General features: G+C 38.8%; 1 protein-coding gene and 1 long non-coding RNA gene across 3 annotated transcripts in view; one reads left to right on the top strand and one right to left on the bottom strand.

Moving 5' to 3' along the window:
* LOC129658943 (uncharacterized) overlaps positions 1–18,143 on the top strand; it is a 57,872-nt gene that overhangs the window by 26,723 nt on the left and 13,006 nt on the right. The gene's annotated exons all lie outside the window — the stretch shown is intronic.
* Positions 39–18,143, bottom strand: part of GLCCI1 (glucocorticoid induced 1) — a 108,511-nt gene continuing 90,406 nt past the window's right edge. Inside the window, exons 7-8 of the mRNA XM_055589848.1 lie at positions 4,058–4,178; positions 39–2,901 (exon numbers count right to left, since the gene is read on the bottom strand). Coding sequence (XP_055445823.1) covers positions 2,556–2,901; positions 4,058–4,178 — 467 coding nt within the window. The 3' untranslated portion in view covers positions 39–2,555. The remainder of the gene's footprint in view (positions 2,902–4,057; positions 4,179–18,143) is intronic.

Here is an 18,143-nt window from a genome sequence, read left to right as displayed (position 1 = left end):
CGCTAAAAGCCCAGTCTTTCCAAAAACATAGTGAACTATTCCAGTTTTACTAATAACTTTATTTAAATAAGAAGACACAGGAACTTCTATACTGAAAAAATACAAAACAAAAGCCACACATTTCCTTGTGTAAAGCCATATTGTATGGTAACTCGAATACTGTTCAGCGCAGTGTAGAATTAAACAGTACAACTATATACAAAATTTAAACAATCTCTGACAAATTTCTACAGCTGGATGTAGGATACATTTGAGCTCAACAACTTCTGGGAAATTTACATGGCAAAGCATAAGCTTTAACACATTTGGTTCAAAACTTTAATATATGCTAAGAACAAATGTACAACACAATATTTAGTTTTCTCATGAGAAAATAAAAGCACATGTCACTATAAATATCGTACATCAGATTTCATTACCAAAAAAAGCATATTCAGTCCATCGTTCAGAAATTGATATTGATACTATTGCATCTTATTTGGACAAAAGCAGAGTATAAGATCAACACATTATGTAATGCTAAACCAGATATCAGAAGTTAATGGAGCTCATATTTATCTTACAGAACTAATAATTTTCTCCCTTTAACCATAATCTACAAAATATAGTATTTTCATCAAGGCCTGAGATTATTAGGGTTAAAGGTGTCTTCTGCTGAATAGATTGTTTTAAAAGGTTCCCCTGTGAAAATGGTGAAGTAAACTGAGTCCTTTCCCATGACAGTCTCCTACGATATAACACTGACTAATTTAAAGGAGCCAGAATGCACCTTCAGGAGAGAATATTACTGCAAACTTTGGTGGAAAGAAGATAACTGGGATCATGACAAAATAATACACTGAACACATAACACAAACATATACACACACATATATATACCATTTCTTAAAAAAAAAAAATCAATGGTGTTGCTTTCTTCTTTATCACATCTTCCTTCTTCAACCTCCTTAGAAAATAAAACAAAGGAAAACCCAGGAATGACTGAAAGGAACTGAAACGCTCCTGTAACTGTAGGCACCTTGTTCCCCTAATTCTTCAGAAAATTGTGCCATACCCTTTAGGTGCAGATCAAACAACTGTTTTATGGAACTGAAGGAATAAAAACACAGAAACTTCTCTCCGCTTTTGAACATACTCTTTGTGCTGCAGAAAACAATGTCAGAAGTTGGGCTCTTTCGCTGACCAATCAGGAACATCTAGGGCTCTCTTCACACTTCAAGAAGTTAGGTCAAGTCTGCAGGTTCAAGGCTCTTTACTTGGGTTTATGGTCTACCCCATGCTTCCAAAATATGAACAGACGTATTCATGGTATTATTGTGAGAGGCTTAAATGAAACCGCTCCACACTGCTTGTACTTGCAAGTCACCAAATAACCTATTTTGAATTCTGAGACTCACATATGCTCTGTCTACATTAAAACAACTCATGCACCTGAACTGCTTGAGGAAAATAACCAAAGGGTGTCATTTCTTAACCTGCAGATTCAAGAATTTCCAAAAGAGAAACGAAACGTGACTATGCCTTTAGATAGATCAGTAGCATTTCATGACCCTGATGGCCAACATAAACAAAAAACCTCAGCCATCCTCTGGGAAAATGACACCTAGACATTCTTGTCCTTAACATCCACACACACACTGGCGGAATGTTTGTACAGCCTAGTACCTGATACTTCATTTGCAACATCGTATCAGTCATTAACTGAGCAACACCTGAACTTGTTAAAAAAAAAAAAAGCCACATGTACACATGTTGAAACAGTGAATGCAACAGTTGTTTCACTTGTAACCGCGTGACAAAAGTGATGTCAGACACCACGGATTTGCTGGTTCTCCTCGCGTTCACCCATGTCCAGGATTTCTGTTCTCCTAGGGTTGAATGCACTTCTTATTCTAAGAATGTGGAATGTAATGAGGAAAGGGAAATGCATAAAAGAAGAAAAGGCAAAAGAGTGCTGTTCCCTCTTTAGCTTTTTAGCTGTGAAATAGTTAATATCCCAATATGATATACATTCCAAGTTACCTGAGTTTAGACTTCAACTGAAGTACCTGAAGCTAGGCCATAGGGTGGGCCCTGTGCAACTGTTGTGGCCATTTATTTATTTTTTGCATTGTATGTATTACAGAAGTTAGAAACAAACACCTGGATCAATTGTAAACATAATCCTGAAGTACAGTATTTTTCCATAGGACAAAACACAGCAAGACATTTTCTATTTAGACAGGCAACTTTCTGATATAGAGCTTATTTATACTGAAGATTTGGGGACAGAACACAGGACACAGGACTAATCTGTCAAACATACTATGAAATGCATAGTCTCCACTTAGAATGCTGAATGATACACACGTTTTGTAAGCATTACTGCTTTCCACAAAAACTGCTGAAGGGGAGTTCCGTCCCTGCCAAGGTAAGTGTTGAGACACTTGATTCTGATTCAGTATTCTGTTGGTGGTGGTGGTGCTGTCAGAAAGTCGGTCACTCCATGCAGATAGGTGTCTGAGCTCTAGTTCTAGTGCGTGGGACACAGGGTGGAGGCCAGCTCCCCCTTCACCTTAGATGACCACGTAGTTGTGAGCGGAGATGTGGTCCTCACCCGGCAGCTCCTGCAGAAACTGCTGCTGCTGGGATGGCTGCTGGACAGAGGCCTCAGCGGAGCCCGCTATGCTGGTGTCGTCGGAAAGGGATGTGAAGGAAACCCGGGAGGAGAGCTGTTCGACGGTCAGGGTGGCCAGAGCCGAGCTCTGGCCCGAGTTAGGAGAGTTCTTGAGCATCAGGTCGGAGGCAGGGAGAAGAGGGCCTAGGAGTTTTACAGGACAGAAAGCTGATCCGGTTGGGATGAAATTAACCTTGTTTTTGTCAGGACATGAAAAGAGAGGGGCTGAGATAGGCTGACGAGACCTAAAACCATAAAACAAAATTAGGTTTTACAATCATTAAAAAAATCAAGCATTTTCCAAATTAACTGGAGTTCTCTAAAACGGCTAAAATGTGAATGGCAGGGAATGGATTCAGTGTACACAGAGGGATAAACATCTTCCATAGCACAAGTCAGCTGGCATACTACTGACGTACACAGCACTGAGGTGATATTGAAAACAAAAGGATTTTCAAAAGGATTGGGCAGACGAAAATGTTTCTGAGATTAGTTTGTTTTCATTTATTTAGAAACGTGGATTATGCAATGCTAAATGACCTCTTCTGTTAAGTACATGGGAGAGGGATTACCCCATCGGATATTTGGTTTTAAGTACTTCCTGCTTTTTCTGTATCTCTATATGTACTTCTACTAATACAGATCAGGAAAAATAAGAAAAAGTTTCAGTAGTTTCTTGTAGAGCCAGCCAGTCAGGCCAACAGAGCAGCGTCCACAAGCCCTTCATCTCCCCCCGTTCCTGGGAACTATGCCGTCACCTCCTACAAGACCGGTCTCTGTCCCCTTTGAGGTTACAGGAGTGCAGCAGCCTCCACCGGGATAGGGGGATGAGCGAACCCAAGAGCTGCACACACTCTTTATTTTGAGCTGTTCTGCCAAGTATTTACAACATGAATCTCTTTTCCCTTGAATTTTTCTATTTTATACATACTGAACTTTCAAAAAGAATTAAAAAAAAATCTGTGAACAGGAAGTCTGAATTCAATGAATACACATGCTAGATGTGTCTACAGGGAAGGAGACAGTCCCTCCGGCTGGTGGGGTCACTGTCGTGAAGGCTACACACACGTGGGTATTCACTGTGCTGCTATGGCTGTCTGTTTTCTTTAACCATCTAAATTAATAGAGCTTATGAAAGGAAAATTCTTAGAGATTCAAAATTGATCTTGTAGGTAGTAGGGATGAATTTCCAAGTTTCTCTGTGTTAGCCTATTTCCAGCACACAGACTCTTAATTCTCCTTAAGTCAGATCTCTTTGGCCTATTGAATTCTCTTTTCATAATTTGCTTCTGAAACACATTATCAGCTGGACGGAGTAGTTGATTCATCTGTAATCAACTGGTCTCAGTAAAAAGCTTTACAGCTTTGCAGATCCCAGCTGATAGAAAAGACATTACTTACGCCATTTCCTCAAAGACCTTCACTCGCTCACATCCCTCTGGGGGCTCCCGTTTGAACATGTAGCTGTTGTTTGGTTTGGGAGATGAAGCATACTTGGGTAGCGGTGAGCTACTCCCACTGTCTGTAAATTTAAAGCAGTTACATTAACTAGTGATTGAAAGTTCTTTTAAATTAAATGTGATTTCCAAACAAGCAGCCTTTTGCACAATTTATCCACTGTTGCCCCTTGGCTTCCACCACAGAGCTTCCTTTATTGCAAAGCTATTTCTAACATCCTTGTGTTGTACATTTCTTATAAATAAAAGCTTCAATGCAACAGAAGTCTGCCATACCACAGAACACAAAAAAGCTGATAGTTTGGTCCAGAAAACGGCATTTTGAGTAAAGCAGAGCTGTAATCCTGAAAATAAACACATCATTATGTATTTCAAAAAGGTAAACAGATGGGGTAATATGTATAAGTCATGCAGAAGAATTATAAGAGATTAGGATACAAGGTTCTCTATATTTTCTCACTTTTCAGCTGATTTAATTGAATATCTTAATTTGTGGTATAATCTTCATTACGAAAGCTGTTAGCAGAAATGTTACTAAGTACTATGAATGACATGTATGCAGGAAAAACAGGCTTATAAGACAACAGACTTTCCCTTGGCCCACAATGAAAAAGGTAATGCTCAGAACTCTGCTTTGTAAATGTCTATATAAAAGAACTTTTTGAGCACTATTTGTATTTTTGCTGCTGGAAGCATGAGGAAACTAAAAGCATCTTCGTATTTTTGACCAAAAAGAAACGGTCTATTCATGAAAAGCCATAAAACCTATATGCAATTTCTTCCTTTCCTACCTGGCAAAGGATTTTGGAAATTCAAATCCACCAAAATGTGTCATTATCTTTTTAAGATGCCAAGTTGTAAAGCCAGTAACATACCTGCATAAATACAGGAGTCCTATTTAAACAAATTCTGACTTAAAGCAAAACCAACCCTCAAGGCTAAAATACTAAGCACATGGCCTACTGAGGATGTACTGTTTTCATACATACTTTGAAAGATGGCACTGGTACCATAATCAGAGGTGTCACAATTTTGATAAGTTGCTGCAGTTTAAGATTCCGTGCACAGTCCAACATTCATAATCTGAGTAACAGGTTTTTTTTTTTTTTTTTTTTTTTTTAAATCATCATTTATGAAGTATAGTACATGCTTAAAAAGTAGACCCTTGAGGCACACTTATAGTGTATTTGGTGAATAATTCAAAGAGCATCTATGTAAGTCGTGGGAGTGCAGATGTGTGCTTGTGGTTGTATATGGCAGTATCTCTGGCTGGGAAATTGTTGCCTGCAAAAGAACAAGGCCACATTACTGGGAAACCTAAGAGAACCACAGGGTCTCTCCATCACTACTGTTACACATGTCCACACAGATTATGTATAGTCTCTTGGAAGAAATGAAGTTTTGGAATTAAGCTGGGTTTCTTCAGACTTGAGGATTTTCTTAGATTCAGCATTTTTTTTTTTTTTTTTTCTTTTTAAACTGTTTGAACAAATGGGAAGGGGAAGACAAGGAATATTTTTTCTCTTAGGGAGATGCAAAACATCACAAACCTGACTAGAATCTGGGCTTCCTGTTACTTGAGCTAGGCTAGACAAAACAACTGGTCTACCTCATGGTCTACCATGAGACCTTGAATTCAGTGTGATACCAAGATTACAGGTTGATCTTGCTTTACTGTCCAAATGACCAGCCTTGCCAAGGACCTACATGGAAAAAGCTGTGGCATGTGGTGCCCCTTGGAGAGTACTGGTGGCAACATGCCCCACTGCCTGCAGGATAGGCTCAAAACCATGGGCTCGACTAGCCTTTTCTGCCATCAGCAGAGGTGTGGCCATGTCAGCAGTCAGGCATCCACCCTATTATCATGTAGGGAAAGTCATCCTGGCCACAGTCTTTTGTCTCCTATTTCTTGCCACATCACCAGACCTACTGCATGATTTCTCTCATAACCTCATTGATGGTTTCAAGGGACCTTCCCAGAATGGAAAGCTAGCTGCTGAGCTGGAAGCTGGATAATCTGCAAAACTGTCTTCCTATTAACAATCTACAGTGAATTACAGAGTAAATGGTTTTTCTTCTTAAGATTTTTCTAGTATCAGAGGCTTATATTTTTACAGAGCTTTACCTGCTTGAAAATTCTTTTTTGGGAGAGGGGGAGGGTGATTAATGTTTAAAGAAACACAGTATACCGTTGTCCCATAAAGATGGTATTCAGTGCTATTATATTACCTTGCCTTTTCAATAAAAACTATTTGTAGAAAATACACATGCACAAATGCAGACACACACACATATGTATGTGTGCTTGTGTATTACATCTAATGTTTGGTGCTGGAAAGACAAAGCTTGAAAGAAAAAATATTGGTGCCATAAACAGATTTCTTAAATCTGTTTTTTTCCTCCCTAAGGTAAATATGCAATCTGATAAGAGTATAAACAGGAAAAAGGAATAGAGATAACTTTCTGTGGTTTTAGCTCTGTGACTAGCTGCATAGTTCTATAACCTTCAACAAGCTGTCTCTCTCTAAGTTTCTATATAACTACAGGAATTGCCATTCCTACCTAAAATTCTGTGATTTGGGGGAGGGATAGTTAGGGAGTTTGGGACTGACATGTGCACACTGCTACATTTAAGATGGATAACCAACAAAGAAGAGGGATTCCCTGGTGGTTCAGACAGTAAATAATCCACCTGCAATGCAGGAGACCCAGGTTTGATCCCTGGGTTAGGAAGACCCCTTGGAGAAGGGAATGGCAACCCACTCCAGTAGTCTTGCCTGGAGAATTCCATGGACATAGGAGCCTGGTGGGCTACAGTCCATAGAGGTCACAGAGTCGGACATGACTAAGCAACTCACACTTTCAACCAATGAAGACCTACTTCTAGCACAGGGAACTATGCTCAGTATTATGTACGACTCTAAATGGGAAAGGAATTTGAAAAAGGATAGATACAGGTGTATGCATAAGTGAATCAGCCTGCTGTACACCTGAGCCTATCACAACACTGTTAACCAACTATACTCCACTATAAAATGTTCTTAAAAACAGGTTCTAACATACAAAAGAGGGGAGGTGTACCAAAATATTTTTTTGCTTTATAAATGGCATGCTTTAAAAACAACTCCCATGAACAACTCATTATACCCATTCTAGACTTGGTTGTCTAACTTCTGCATGTAGATGCCTGTGTTGAGTTTGAGCCACATTTCAGTAACTAAACGTGAGGTGAGCATGCCTGCTCAGGAGATTCGGGATGAAGTCTTGTGGTTATCTGTAGTCAATCCCTTTTGTTCACAGGCATGATACATTTTCTCATTCTGTTATCCCATGTTAAGACAGTAACTAGACATGTTATTAAGTTAAATGATACCTTATGTTCTTATAACTTCATAAGCCATATGAATTATGACATTAAATGTGATGAATATGATTATTTATATATCTGTCTGCATTCACAATAGTTTCATCTATATTTATAATAAAATCACCCAGATCTGGAAACATTTTATTGACTATTTTATTATAAAAGAGTATACTTAAGCATGTACCATACTTACAATTAAAATATAAGTAGTATTTTTAAACACATGATAATTGGGAACTAAAACTTGGAAAAATTAAAGATATTATTGAAGTCTGAAATTCCATATAGAAACAAAACTCATTAAACTTTGTGTTTTTGTAGTTTTCTGAATTTCTGCTTATATACAGCCTCATTACTTCTGGTGTGTTAAGTTGTATGGCCCACAATTCTAGTATTAAAGATTGTAGATATAAAGTTGCTTCATTTATGTAGGAAGGTATGTAAAATCTTTGCCGTGGTTCTACTCTAGCCCTAAGTCTTTACATGTGCTTTATCTGCTACTATCAGATTACTTGATCAAATTAAGTAAAATTAATTCTAATATAAACAGTATAATTATAGGGCAGTGGTTCTCAACCCTGGTTTCACATTAGACTCATCAGAAGATGTTTTAAAAATACTAATAAATGCCAGTGTTGAAACCTCATCCCTATAGAGGTTCTGATTTAATTAGTCTGGGGCCCCTTTCCCAGGCATGTGCTGTCCCCACCCCCCATTTTTTCTGGTAAAGCTCCCAAATGCTTTTGAAGTATAGCCAACTTCGAGGACCAGTTATGAAAAGGTTAAAACACTGGTTTGGAGTCAGGCCGCCTGACTTCTCTCTAGGCCCAACCGCATGGCTGAGGAACAGTGTCATCCTTTGTGCTTTGATATATAAAATAGGAATAACTACCGATATGATGGCTGTGGAAAAAACCTGTGTCCCTGAAACACAGCAAGCTCTCAACAAATACTGCTACAATAGTAGAAAGAAAACATCGTTACCAATTTACAAATTAAACAAAGGTGAACCATTCAGAAATTAAATGCCTGTTCCATTCTGTTGGCAGAAGACAGTAACAGAAATGTCCTTTTTAATAGAGCTGCACACTAACTTTATTATGTTATATAAAAGATAGCATCTTTTAGCATACAGAGATTTATCATTCTGAAATTTAACAATAAGGCCTAAAGTATACAGATTCTATAGATTCCTCTACAAAGAAAATATTTATTATATGTGCAGCAAGAGCCAGTAGAATATAATTGTTATTTTAATTCTAGTATGAAAATGACTTCTTTTACAGAAGATGTGGTACATATATACAATGGAATATTACTCAGCCATAAAAAAGAACGAAATAATGCCATGTGCAGCAACATGGACGGACTTGACTTGGAGGACACTATGTTAAGTGGAGTAAGTCAGAGAAAGACAAATTCTGTAGGACATCACTTATATGTGGAATCTAAAAAATACAACAAAGTTGTGAATTTAACAAAAAAGAAGCAGATTTATAGATATGGAGAACAACTAGCGGTTACCCGTGGAGAAAGGGAAATAGGGAGGGGCAACACAGGGGTAGGGAAATGAGAGGCACAAACTATTAGGTATGAAATAAGCTACAAGGATATACTGTACACTGGGGGTGTAGTCACTATTTACAGTAACTGTAAACAGTTAGAACCTGTAATAATTGTCAATATTACATACCTATAATATATAACAGTATACGGTTACTATGCTTCAATTTTAAAAATTACTTATTGTGCATTAGGAAATGAAATCATTAGCAGTAGTGTGATTTGATGGCCTAATGGAATCAACAGAAACAACTGTATAAGCACGTCTTGATGACACACTTGGGCACTAGTTGGCATTACCTATTGTATTGAACACCTTCATTTTCAGTGAACTCCAAGATCAAACTGTGAAAGAGCAAGGAGAACATCTGACTTTTACAAATAGTTTCTAAGATTTCTCCATAATTTCAAAGTCAACCTTTTATGTGAAGGTTTGTTGTTGTTGAATCGCTAAGTTGTGTCCGACTCTGTTGCAACCCCATGGCTCCTCTGTCCATGGGATTTCCCAGGCAAGAATACTGGTGTGGGTTCCCACTTCCTTCTCCAGGGGATCTTCCCAACCCAGGGATTGAACCCATGTCTCCTGCATTGGCAGGCGGATTCTTTACCACTGAGCCACCAGGGAAGCCCTTATAAGAAGGTTACACAATTAAAAAAGAAAAAACAACACAGCTATAGACAGCTAAGATCTTTCTTAGATCAGCATATAGCAAAAGGTAAGGAGGAAAAAATTAACATTATAACCCTTGTCACTTGTATTTTTGAACTTTGTTCTCAAATAAGACTGTTTTGAATTAACTGGGACTTAACTTACATTCCAAATGTTAGGCCTGTGTTTTACATTTTACTCTGCATTCATTGAATTGATAATTTACAAATTAAGCAAACAAACTCTAGTTGCTCCTTTGTTCTTGTGTACTCACAATACACGAGAGCTTCTTTTGCAAACATAATCCTGATAGGCAGCACAACTGCTCAGTGTTGCCTTCAAATGTGACTTGTCGTCACCAACATACTAACTAGTCACTCAGACCTGTACACGAATGTGAACAAGTCACTCTGAATCTATCTGACATGGCAGTTAAAAATGAAAGCAAATCACCCTATTGAAGACAGTCTTCAAACCGATTTATAGACTAAAATCATGCCTCTTATTAATCACAATGGTAAAACTAAACTGAAAATAAATTTCAGATTACCCAGAATATTTTATATCTGGAAAAGTAATTAAGGATCTTAGGAGAATTCTTCTGCTAGAACCTTAGTTTTCACATTCTTGAACTTTTTAGATGAACAAATTTCCAGGGACATCAGTTTTCAAAAATCTGAAACACAGTGTTTCATATTAAAGTGCTCCAAAAGTGTCCTACAGAAGGAAAAAGTTTCAATATAATTTTAAATGTGCACTTAAATATTTACAGAGTGAAACTGAAGGCAAAACAAAATGTTATGTAAAAATTCAGTATTTCTCCTCTCTCCTCATTCTTGCTTAAAGGGAAATGGCATTATAACATCTGTAAGCAGATAACCAAATGTAATGTTAAACTTATATAATAGTCACCTGAAAGCCTGTTCCTTCTCTGACATTCACTGCCTTATTCACAGTGGTAACTGTTTTCCCATGTTCCAAGCTAGAACCTTGGTAGAACTCTGCCTTTATCCTCATTTTTCTAACCCCTCACCTTGTCCATCTAATCAACCACCAAATGCTGCTGACTCTTCTTCAGTCTATTTCTTCCAATTCCTCTGCCTGTGCTATCCGTCCTCATCTTTGCCCAACACTTGTGGTTTCCCAACTAGAGTGCACTAAACAATCTGCTGACATGCAGGAGGAAATCGGGAGAACATTTATACGCATTTACTTTTTATCCCTAAAAATAAGAAAATTTTACCAATACATATTTTGTATATGCATTGAACTATGTACTTAGATAACTCAGAAATATATAAATTCACATTACAGGTATAGATTAATAACTGCTGAAAAAAGTGTGTAATAAGCCAAGTTTGGAGATTCAGGACTAGACTATTAAAATAGCATCTTATCTCCTCCTCTTAAAGTCTCTCTCCACTTCTGTAGCTTTATCCTTAGAGCTGGTCATGTCCTTTAGCTGGCAAAAGTTTTTCACTTAGTTGTCTGTTTATTTTAGCAAGGCTACAAGGCCCTTATGAAATAGTGGCCTTCCTACCTACGTCTCCACTCTTACTGCTTTCTCCTCCCTACCACTTATCCCTGTGCTCCAGCCATACGATTTTGTACTGTTCTCCACACAACAGGCTCTCTCACAGCTGAATGACTGTGAAATGGCCATTCCTCTTGCAAAGGCGGCAACAAGTAGTGTGAAGTTCCTACAAAAGATTTCTGCTGGCCTCTGGACTCCATAGACTTTAGAAAAGTTCACTTCACTTTTCTATGCCTTAGGCTCCCTATTCTTAAAATAATGACACTGTCCAGGATTGTGGTAATATTACAGGAGATAAAAAAGGTAAAGGCACCTGAGCACATTTAATCATCATAACAATCCTATGAGGCAGTGCCATCATTTCCCAGAAAACCAAGATACAGAGAACCTGAGTAACTTGCCCAGAGATACACAACTAGTCAGTGGAAGAGCAGAGATTCAATGGCTGCGGCCGAGTCAGAGTCCATGATCGTCACGCTGTCTGCATCACTGTTTTGATCTATCTCAACTGTAGTGTCCTCATGAGACTAGATGATCAAGTTCCAGTCTAACATTCTAGGCTTCTACTTAAGGTCTTAGAGCTTAGGCAACAGCTCTACTGGGTCTGCCTTCTATTACAAAGGCACAGTGCAAAGAACAGCTTCAATGCTTCCTATTTCTTCTTAAGGAACGTAACAGAAAGAAAAAATTCAACAGATTCTCCTTTTCTCTAGTCTACTTGATACCCTATTTTTTTCCTAGTCATGATCAGAGTATAAGATGAAATAGATTTTAGCAAAGTTACTTTCTTTTCTGTAATTTCAATAGGAAATCTGAACTTTATGGCTTCTTTCTCACCAAAGACCTGTATCACTGTTAGCATAACCTTAGAGTGGTTACTCTCTACTGTCTTTTTTTTGGGTAGCAGGGAGGATTATCCTACTCTTCCCAAAGATTCAAAAACCTAACATATATAATTAAATAACTTAAAGAAAAGGATTTTATTGTTTTTAACAATATATTCTTTAAAAATGGACATACCATGAAGAAAGAACACTCATATACAGGGTTATTGTTACCATCTTTCTAAATTCCATATATATGCGTTAGTATAGTGTATTGGTGTTTTTCTTTCTGGCTTACTTCACTCTGTATAATAGGCAAAAAAAAAAAAAAAAAAAAAAAACACACCTCAAAAAATCTCCACTAATCATTACTCTATACTAATGATAGGCAGCACTGTAGTTGTTGAGGATAAAGTAATGAGCAAATTAAAGTTACCTGCTCTTGATGGAGCTTATATCATAGTAAATAGATAACTGGAGATTAAGTGAAATTATATATGCATCCATGCTCACTAGTGTCCGAGTCTTTTGCAACCCCATGGACTGTAGCCCACCAGGCTCCTCTGTCCATGGGATTCTCCAGGCAAGAGTACTGGAGTGGGTTGCCATGGCCTCCTCCAGGGGATCTTCCTGGAGATCTTTTGATATATACCAAATTATATATGCAGGCATATAAATAACTTTTGGTTTGCTTTTGTTTTAGACTCTAGGCTGTAAATGCTAGAAGTGAGCTGTATGCTGCTGCTGCTGCTAAGTTGCTTCAGTCGTGTCCGACACTGTGCGACCCCATTGACGGCAGCCCACCAGGCTCCCCCGTCCCTGGGATTCTCCAGGCAAGAGCACTGGAGTGGGTTGCCATTTCCTTGTCCAATGCATGAAAGCGAAAAGTGGAAGTGAAGTCGCGCAGTCGTGTACGACTCTTTGCGACCCCATGGACTGCAGCCTACCAGGCTCCTCCGTCCATGGGATTTTCCAAGCAAGAGTACTGGAGTGGGGTGCCATTGCCTTCTCTGTGAGTTTTATACTTACTAATAATTTTGAATTAAGAATAGTAACTCATCCACAGAAAGTTAGCACAGCAATTGCCATTAGTACAATTGTAAACGGAGAAGGCAATGGCACCCCACTCCGGTACTCTTGCCTGGAAAATCCCATGGACGTAGGAGCCTGGTGGGCTGCAGTCCATGGGGTGGCTAAGAGTCAGACATGACTGAGCAACTTCACTTTCACTTTTCACTTTCATGCATTGGAGAAGGAAATGGCAACCCACTCCAGTGTTCTTGCCTGGAGAATCCCAGGGACGGGGGAGCCTGGTGCGCTGCCGTCTATGGGGTCGCACAGAGTCGGACACAACTGAAGCGACTGAGCAGCAGCAGCAAACATTCCAGAAAGAGTGTGGAAAGGCATTTACTGGATGATTAAACACATCAGATAATGTGAATATATATAATTTCAGATGCAATCTTGAAAAAGCAAAACAGAGAAGATGAACTTAGGGACATAATTCTCCAGAAGTTCAGTTTTTAACCTATGGAATAACTCCTTTGTGGGGTAAGAGTTCTACACTCTTTGTAATTTTACCACGGAGAGGTTCTTCTAGGATAATAAGCACCTAGAATCATGTGGGGATAACCTTTTGTTCGAGAAACAGATCAAAGCTCAAACGAAGTGATTTTCAAGGTGTGGTGGCTAAAACAAGTATATCTAACATACCTATTTTCACAATATAAACCACAAAGAAAAGTGCCACAAAATCTTGGCTGATGAGGCTGTCTAGAAGATGGAGGGTTAAAGCATGTTAAGGGCAAACGTCAAAGAGTGTTAAGAAACAGAGCCCTCAAGATGACTGCAAACAGAGTTTAAAATGTATATAGAAAGGAATAAGACATCAAAGAGAGTCTTTTTCAAAAGTCTGGCTAGGGTCAGCCCTAGACCCTGAAAAGATAAAACTGTTTCTTTCTTTCCTGCAACTATGGACTTCTCAGTCCTAATACCTACAGTTCAGAAATATAAATGAGTTAAATCATGGTATGAGTTAAACAGACTGATGTGCACTGGCCCTTGGAAACTCCATCCACATGATATACATTGTTCCTGTTGGGAAACCCAGTTTAAGTTCCAAGTAGCCAATTTATGGAATCTTGGAATACAGCTCCTAGTGGTTGGCCTGAGTAGAATGGTTCAGTTGACTTCATGATTAGAATAATCAATGTTTCCACAATATCTTGCAAAACTGCAGAATTTTATGACAACTGCCTAAGTGAACTGTGCCAAAGATCAACTATAAGTGGCAGACTGAAGTCTAGATTTTGTGACTTGGTACCAATAAGGAAAGCTGGCAGAGCTGCTGAAAGAAATAATATTTGACACTGCCATTTACATTATATAAATGGCTGTTTTTCTCCCTTGCATTTTGGGCGTGATAAGGTAGAATTTAGGCTAAATAATCATAGGGTATATTCTGGAGATGTGAAGATGAGAACTCTTATTCTGGATCCCTGAATTCTCCACAGAAATCATTGTGTAGACCTGTGGCTGTTACTCGGTTAGTTAGCCAAGCAACTTTACACATGATAGCTGGCTGCCTTCACCCTTTAAGTCACTGGAAAAATCTGTCCAAAAACCACCCAACTCAAAAAAATAAAACCTGAAAATAGTCTCTTAAAGGCTAGACTTTTCTTAATAGAGTGTTTTTGTCCTGGCACTGCAATCTAAAGAACCAAAGAAAAACCAACATGCTAATCAACTAAAATTATTTTATAGGTCTCAAAGTATACATGTGTCATGGAGAAAAACAGATGTTAGGGATAAGCAGAAATAACAAAGTCAGTAAAAGGATAAGTATATAGCAGATGAACACTAGAAAAATAATCACACCAGCCCATCTCTCATTAGAGCAATAAACTCACATGCCTATCCCTCTCCCCTGGGAGCATGCCAATTCTGGATGTCTAACCTAGCTATTCCACAACAGCAACTTCAGAAGAGGTAGGTACTCCAAATCAATCCAAACCTCTTAGAAATCTATAGCTTCCCTTTTTTCTTTACAGGAAATAAATATAAAACAAAAGATCAATTTAAGCTTTACTGTGGAAAAGTGAAAATTATAAGCTAGACTTAGTATTGTAAAAAAAAAATTGGGCTGTTCATAGGGAAGCAATGAGTTAGAGATTATTCTATAGTTTGAATTACTTAAATATGTAAGTTTCAGAAACCGCAAAACTGACAACTCCCTCTCCTTTGTCCCTTTAGTATTCTGAATACACTTGTGTAATAGTGTATTATTTTTTAACATTACTATTAATCCTTATTAGAGTATAAAGCTCTTAAAAATAGGTATCACATCTTCCTCTTCTCTATTTCCCACTGTGCAGTACAGTGCCTGACATACAGTAGATGGCTAAGAAACATATCTTGAATAAACCAGAAGCATCAACTCAGCTGAAATACATAAACCTCCACTCCCAATCCTAAAATACACGTATATGTATGATACAGACATGTATACATATGTATGTAAAAGAGAGAGATGCTTTTTAATTTTCCTTCACAAAGAAGGTAGTTGATTTGAGAACTAGAAACTGAACATTGTAATAGGTCACACAGTTTTCCAGAAAACAGTAATGTAAACTTGATCTTAATTACAAAGTAATGCCTCAAAGCTACATTGGTAAGTATATTAATAAACTTATGTCATGAGGTCTTAAATTTCCAAACTGAGGTAGTTTTGTAGAAAATGGAAAAGTGTCTTAATGATTCTGCAATCTCCTTAGTTTCTAAAAAAATTTTTTAAAAAATGACTATTAGTCACACCCAACACTATTTATTCAATGTGTACTACATACCAGGAGTTGTGCTAAGCACTTTGGTCCAATATCTCATTTAACCCCAACAGTGGTATGAAGTATAAAACAAATATTATCACCCTGTTTTACTAAGAAAACAATTTTTTTAAAAAACTGTTGGCCTTAGAGATGATCTGGACCAATGTTCTCATTTTACATTTAAAAAAAAAAAACAAAAAACAAAAAAACACAAGAGGAACAGAACATTAACAGGCAGATATCTGGGAAAAAAGAATCAAAGGGTATAGAAAAACTATATACAACCAAAGGCAAAGTCTTAGGAAAAAGTCTAACTTCCCTAAAAAATCGTCAGAATTCAGATTACTATACTATCTCAGAGAGATATGTGTGTTTTTATGCTCACTGTGGTGTTATTCACAATATCCAAATCATGGGGGCAACCTGCGTGTCCATGAACAGAAAAATAAAGAAAATGTGGTTCTAAGTGGCTGTGAGACTGCCTCATCGGATACACTCCCATAGAGACCGGGAAGGCAACCTCACAAACAGCAAACCAAAATGGAACTCATCTATCAATTTCCTAATACATCTCCCTTTAGGTTCAGCATCTCAATTACCCATAGGATTATACTTAGAAGAAAACAAAACTCCAGAATCTACTGCCTAGCCTTGTATCACTGTTATTTTTACTTTTCCTTTTAACCCAACTACAAGTGCTAATAAGTAGCAAAAGTGATCTGCACTTATCCTTTTTACTGATATAACAAAAAATACAGGTTTTGGAATCAATCAAACAATATTCGCTTTACCATTTACTACCTGTGCATCCTAAAACAAGATATGATTATTAACCTTCAAAACAAACCCTCCTACTAGAAGCAAGGTGTCTTCTTGTTTGTTTTATTATGAAACATCCATATTAAAAATGTGAGGAATTGATTGAACTGTCTGCTGTGGTAGGACGCCTTAGTGTATTGGAAGTTCCCTAGTCTGACATTCTTTGAAACAGACATTCCAGCTGAAGCAGAGAGATGCCTAACTAAGGTTCTGCTTTCAATACATTCTTAATGGAGGAAGAGAACTCCAAGGCTTCCAGTAAGGCAAGGGTGAAATGAAAACGGAGAAGCACTGATATCCACCCACAGAAATAAAAGCAGACGACAAAGTCCAAGGGAGCTTCCCTCTAAAATCTCAGCAGAGAGTCAGGTATAATGATGACTGAAACAAGCCAGACCAAAAGAACACAGACTGCATCATTTCATTTCTGCGAAATCCAGTAATGGGGAAAAATTAGGCTACAGTGATGGAGGAGAGAACAGTGGTTACTTCCAGGCAGAGAGCAGAAGGATTCTTTTTGGAAAGGGAGCTAAGAAGCCTTCTGGGATGCAAAATATGTTCTGTATCTTGATCCAAGAGGTAGCTGCATGAGTGCAAATGTGTAAAACTTCAGGGGGCTTAGCACTTAATATTTGGGCACTTTAAATGTATTAATATCTCAAAACAAAATGAGGGGACTTGAGGTCAAGCCAGGACAAGGCCCATAAAATCCTGTAAGATTTAGTAAACTTTATTTTTTTCATGTTTTTAAAATTTTGTTGCCTATGATCTGTTTTTCTGTGGTGACAAGCAGTAAATGTGCTACAAAGGAAGTGCAGTATTCCTTTGTAAGTAGCTAGGAAGGTGGCAGTTGGGCAGTCTTTGGAACCGTCTTTGACTCAGGGTCCAGAAATTAAAAAAAGAGAGTGAACACTAGCAGTCAAGTGCCTGACACGAGGACAGGAGGACACGGGCAGTGAGAGCCTGACAGGAAGACACGGGCGCTGAGGGCCTGACTGAGGACAGGAGGACATGAGCGGTGAGGGCCTGACAGGAGGACACGGGTGGTGAGGGCCTAACTGAGGACAGGAGGACATGGGTGCTGAGGGCCTGACTAAGGACAGGAGGACACGGGCAGCGAGGGCCTGACAGGAGGACAGGAGGAGACGGGTGCTGAGGGCCTGACTGAGGACAGGAGGACACAGGCAGTGAGGGCCTGACAGCAGGACACGGGTGCTGAGGGCCTGACTGAGGACAGGACACAGGCGGTTAGGGCCTGACAGAAGGACATAGACGCTGAGGGCCTGACTGAGGACAGGAGGACACAGGCAGTGAGGGCCTGACAGGAGGACATGGGCGCTGAGGGCCTGACTGAGGACAGGAGGACATGGGCGCTGAGGGCCTGAATGAGGACAGGAGGACACAGGCGCTGAGGGCCTGAATGAGGACAGGAGGACACAGGCGCTGAGGG

Source organism: Bubalus kerabau, chromosome 8 (genome assembly GCF_029407905.1).
Source record: "Bubalus kerabau isolate K-KA32 ecotype Philippines breed swamp buffalo chromosome 8, PCC_UOA_SB_1v2, whole genome shotgun sequence".
Classification (NCBI taxonomy): Eukaryota; Metazoa; Chordata; class Mammalia; order Artiodactyla; family Bovidae; genus Bubalus; species Bubalus kerabau.
This window is presented reverse-complemented; position numbering and strand designations above follow the sequence as displayed.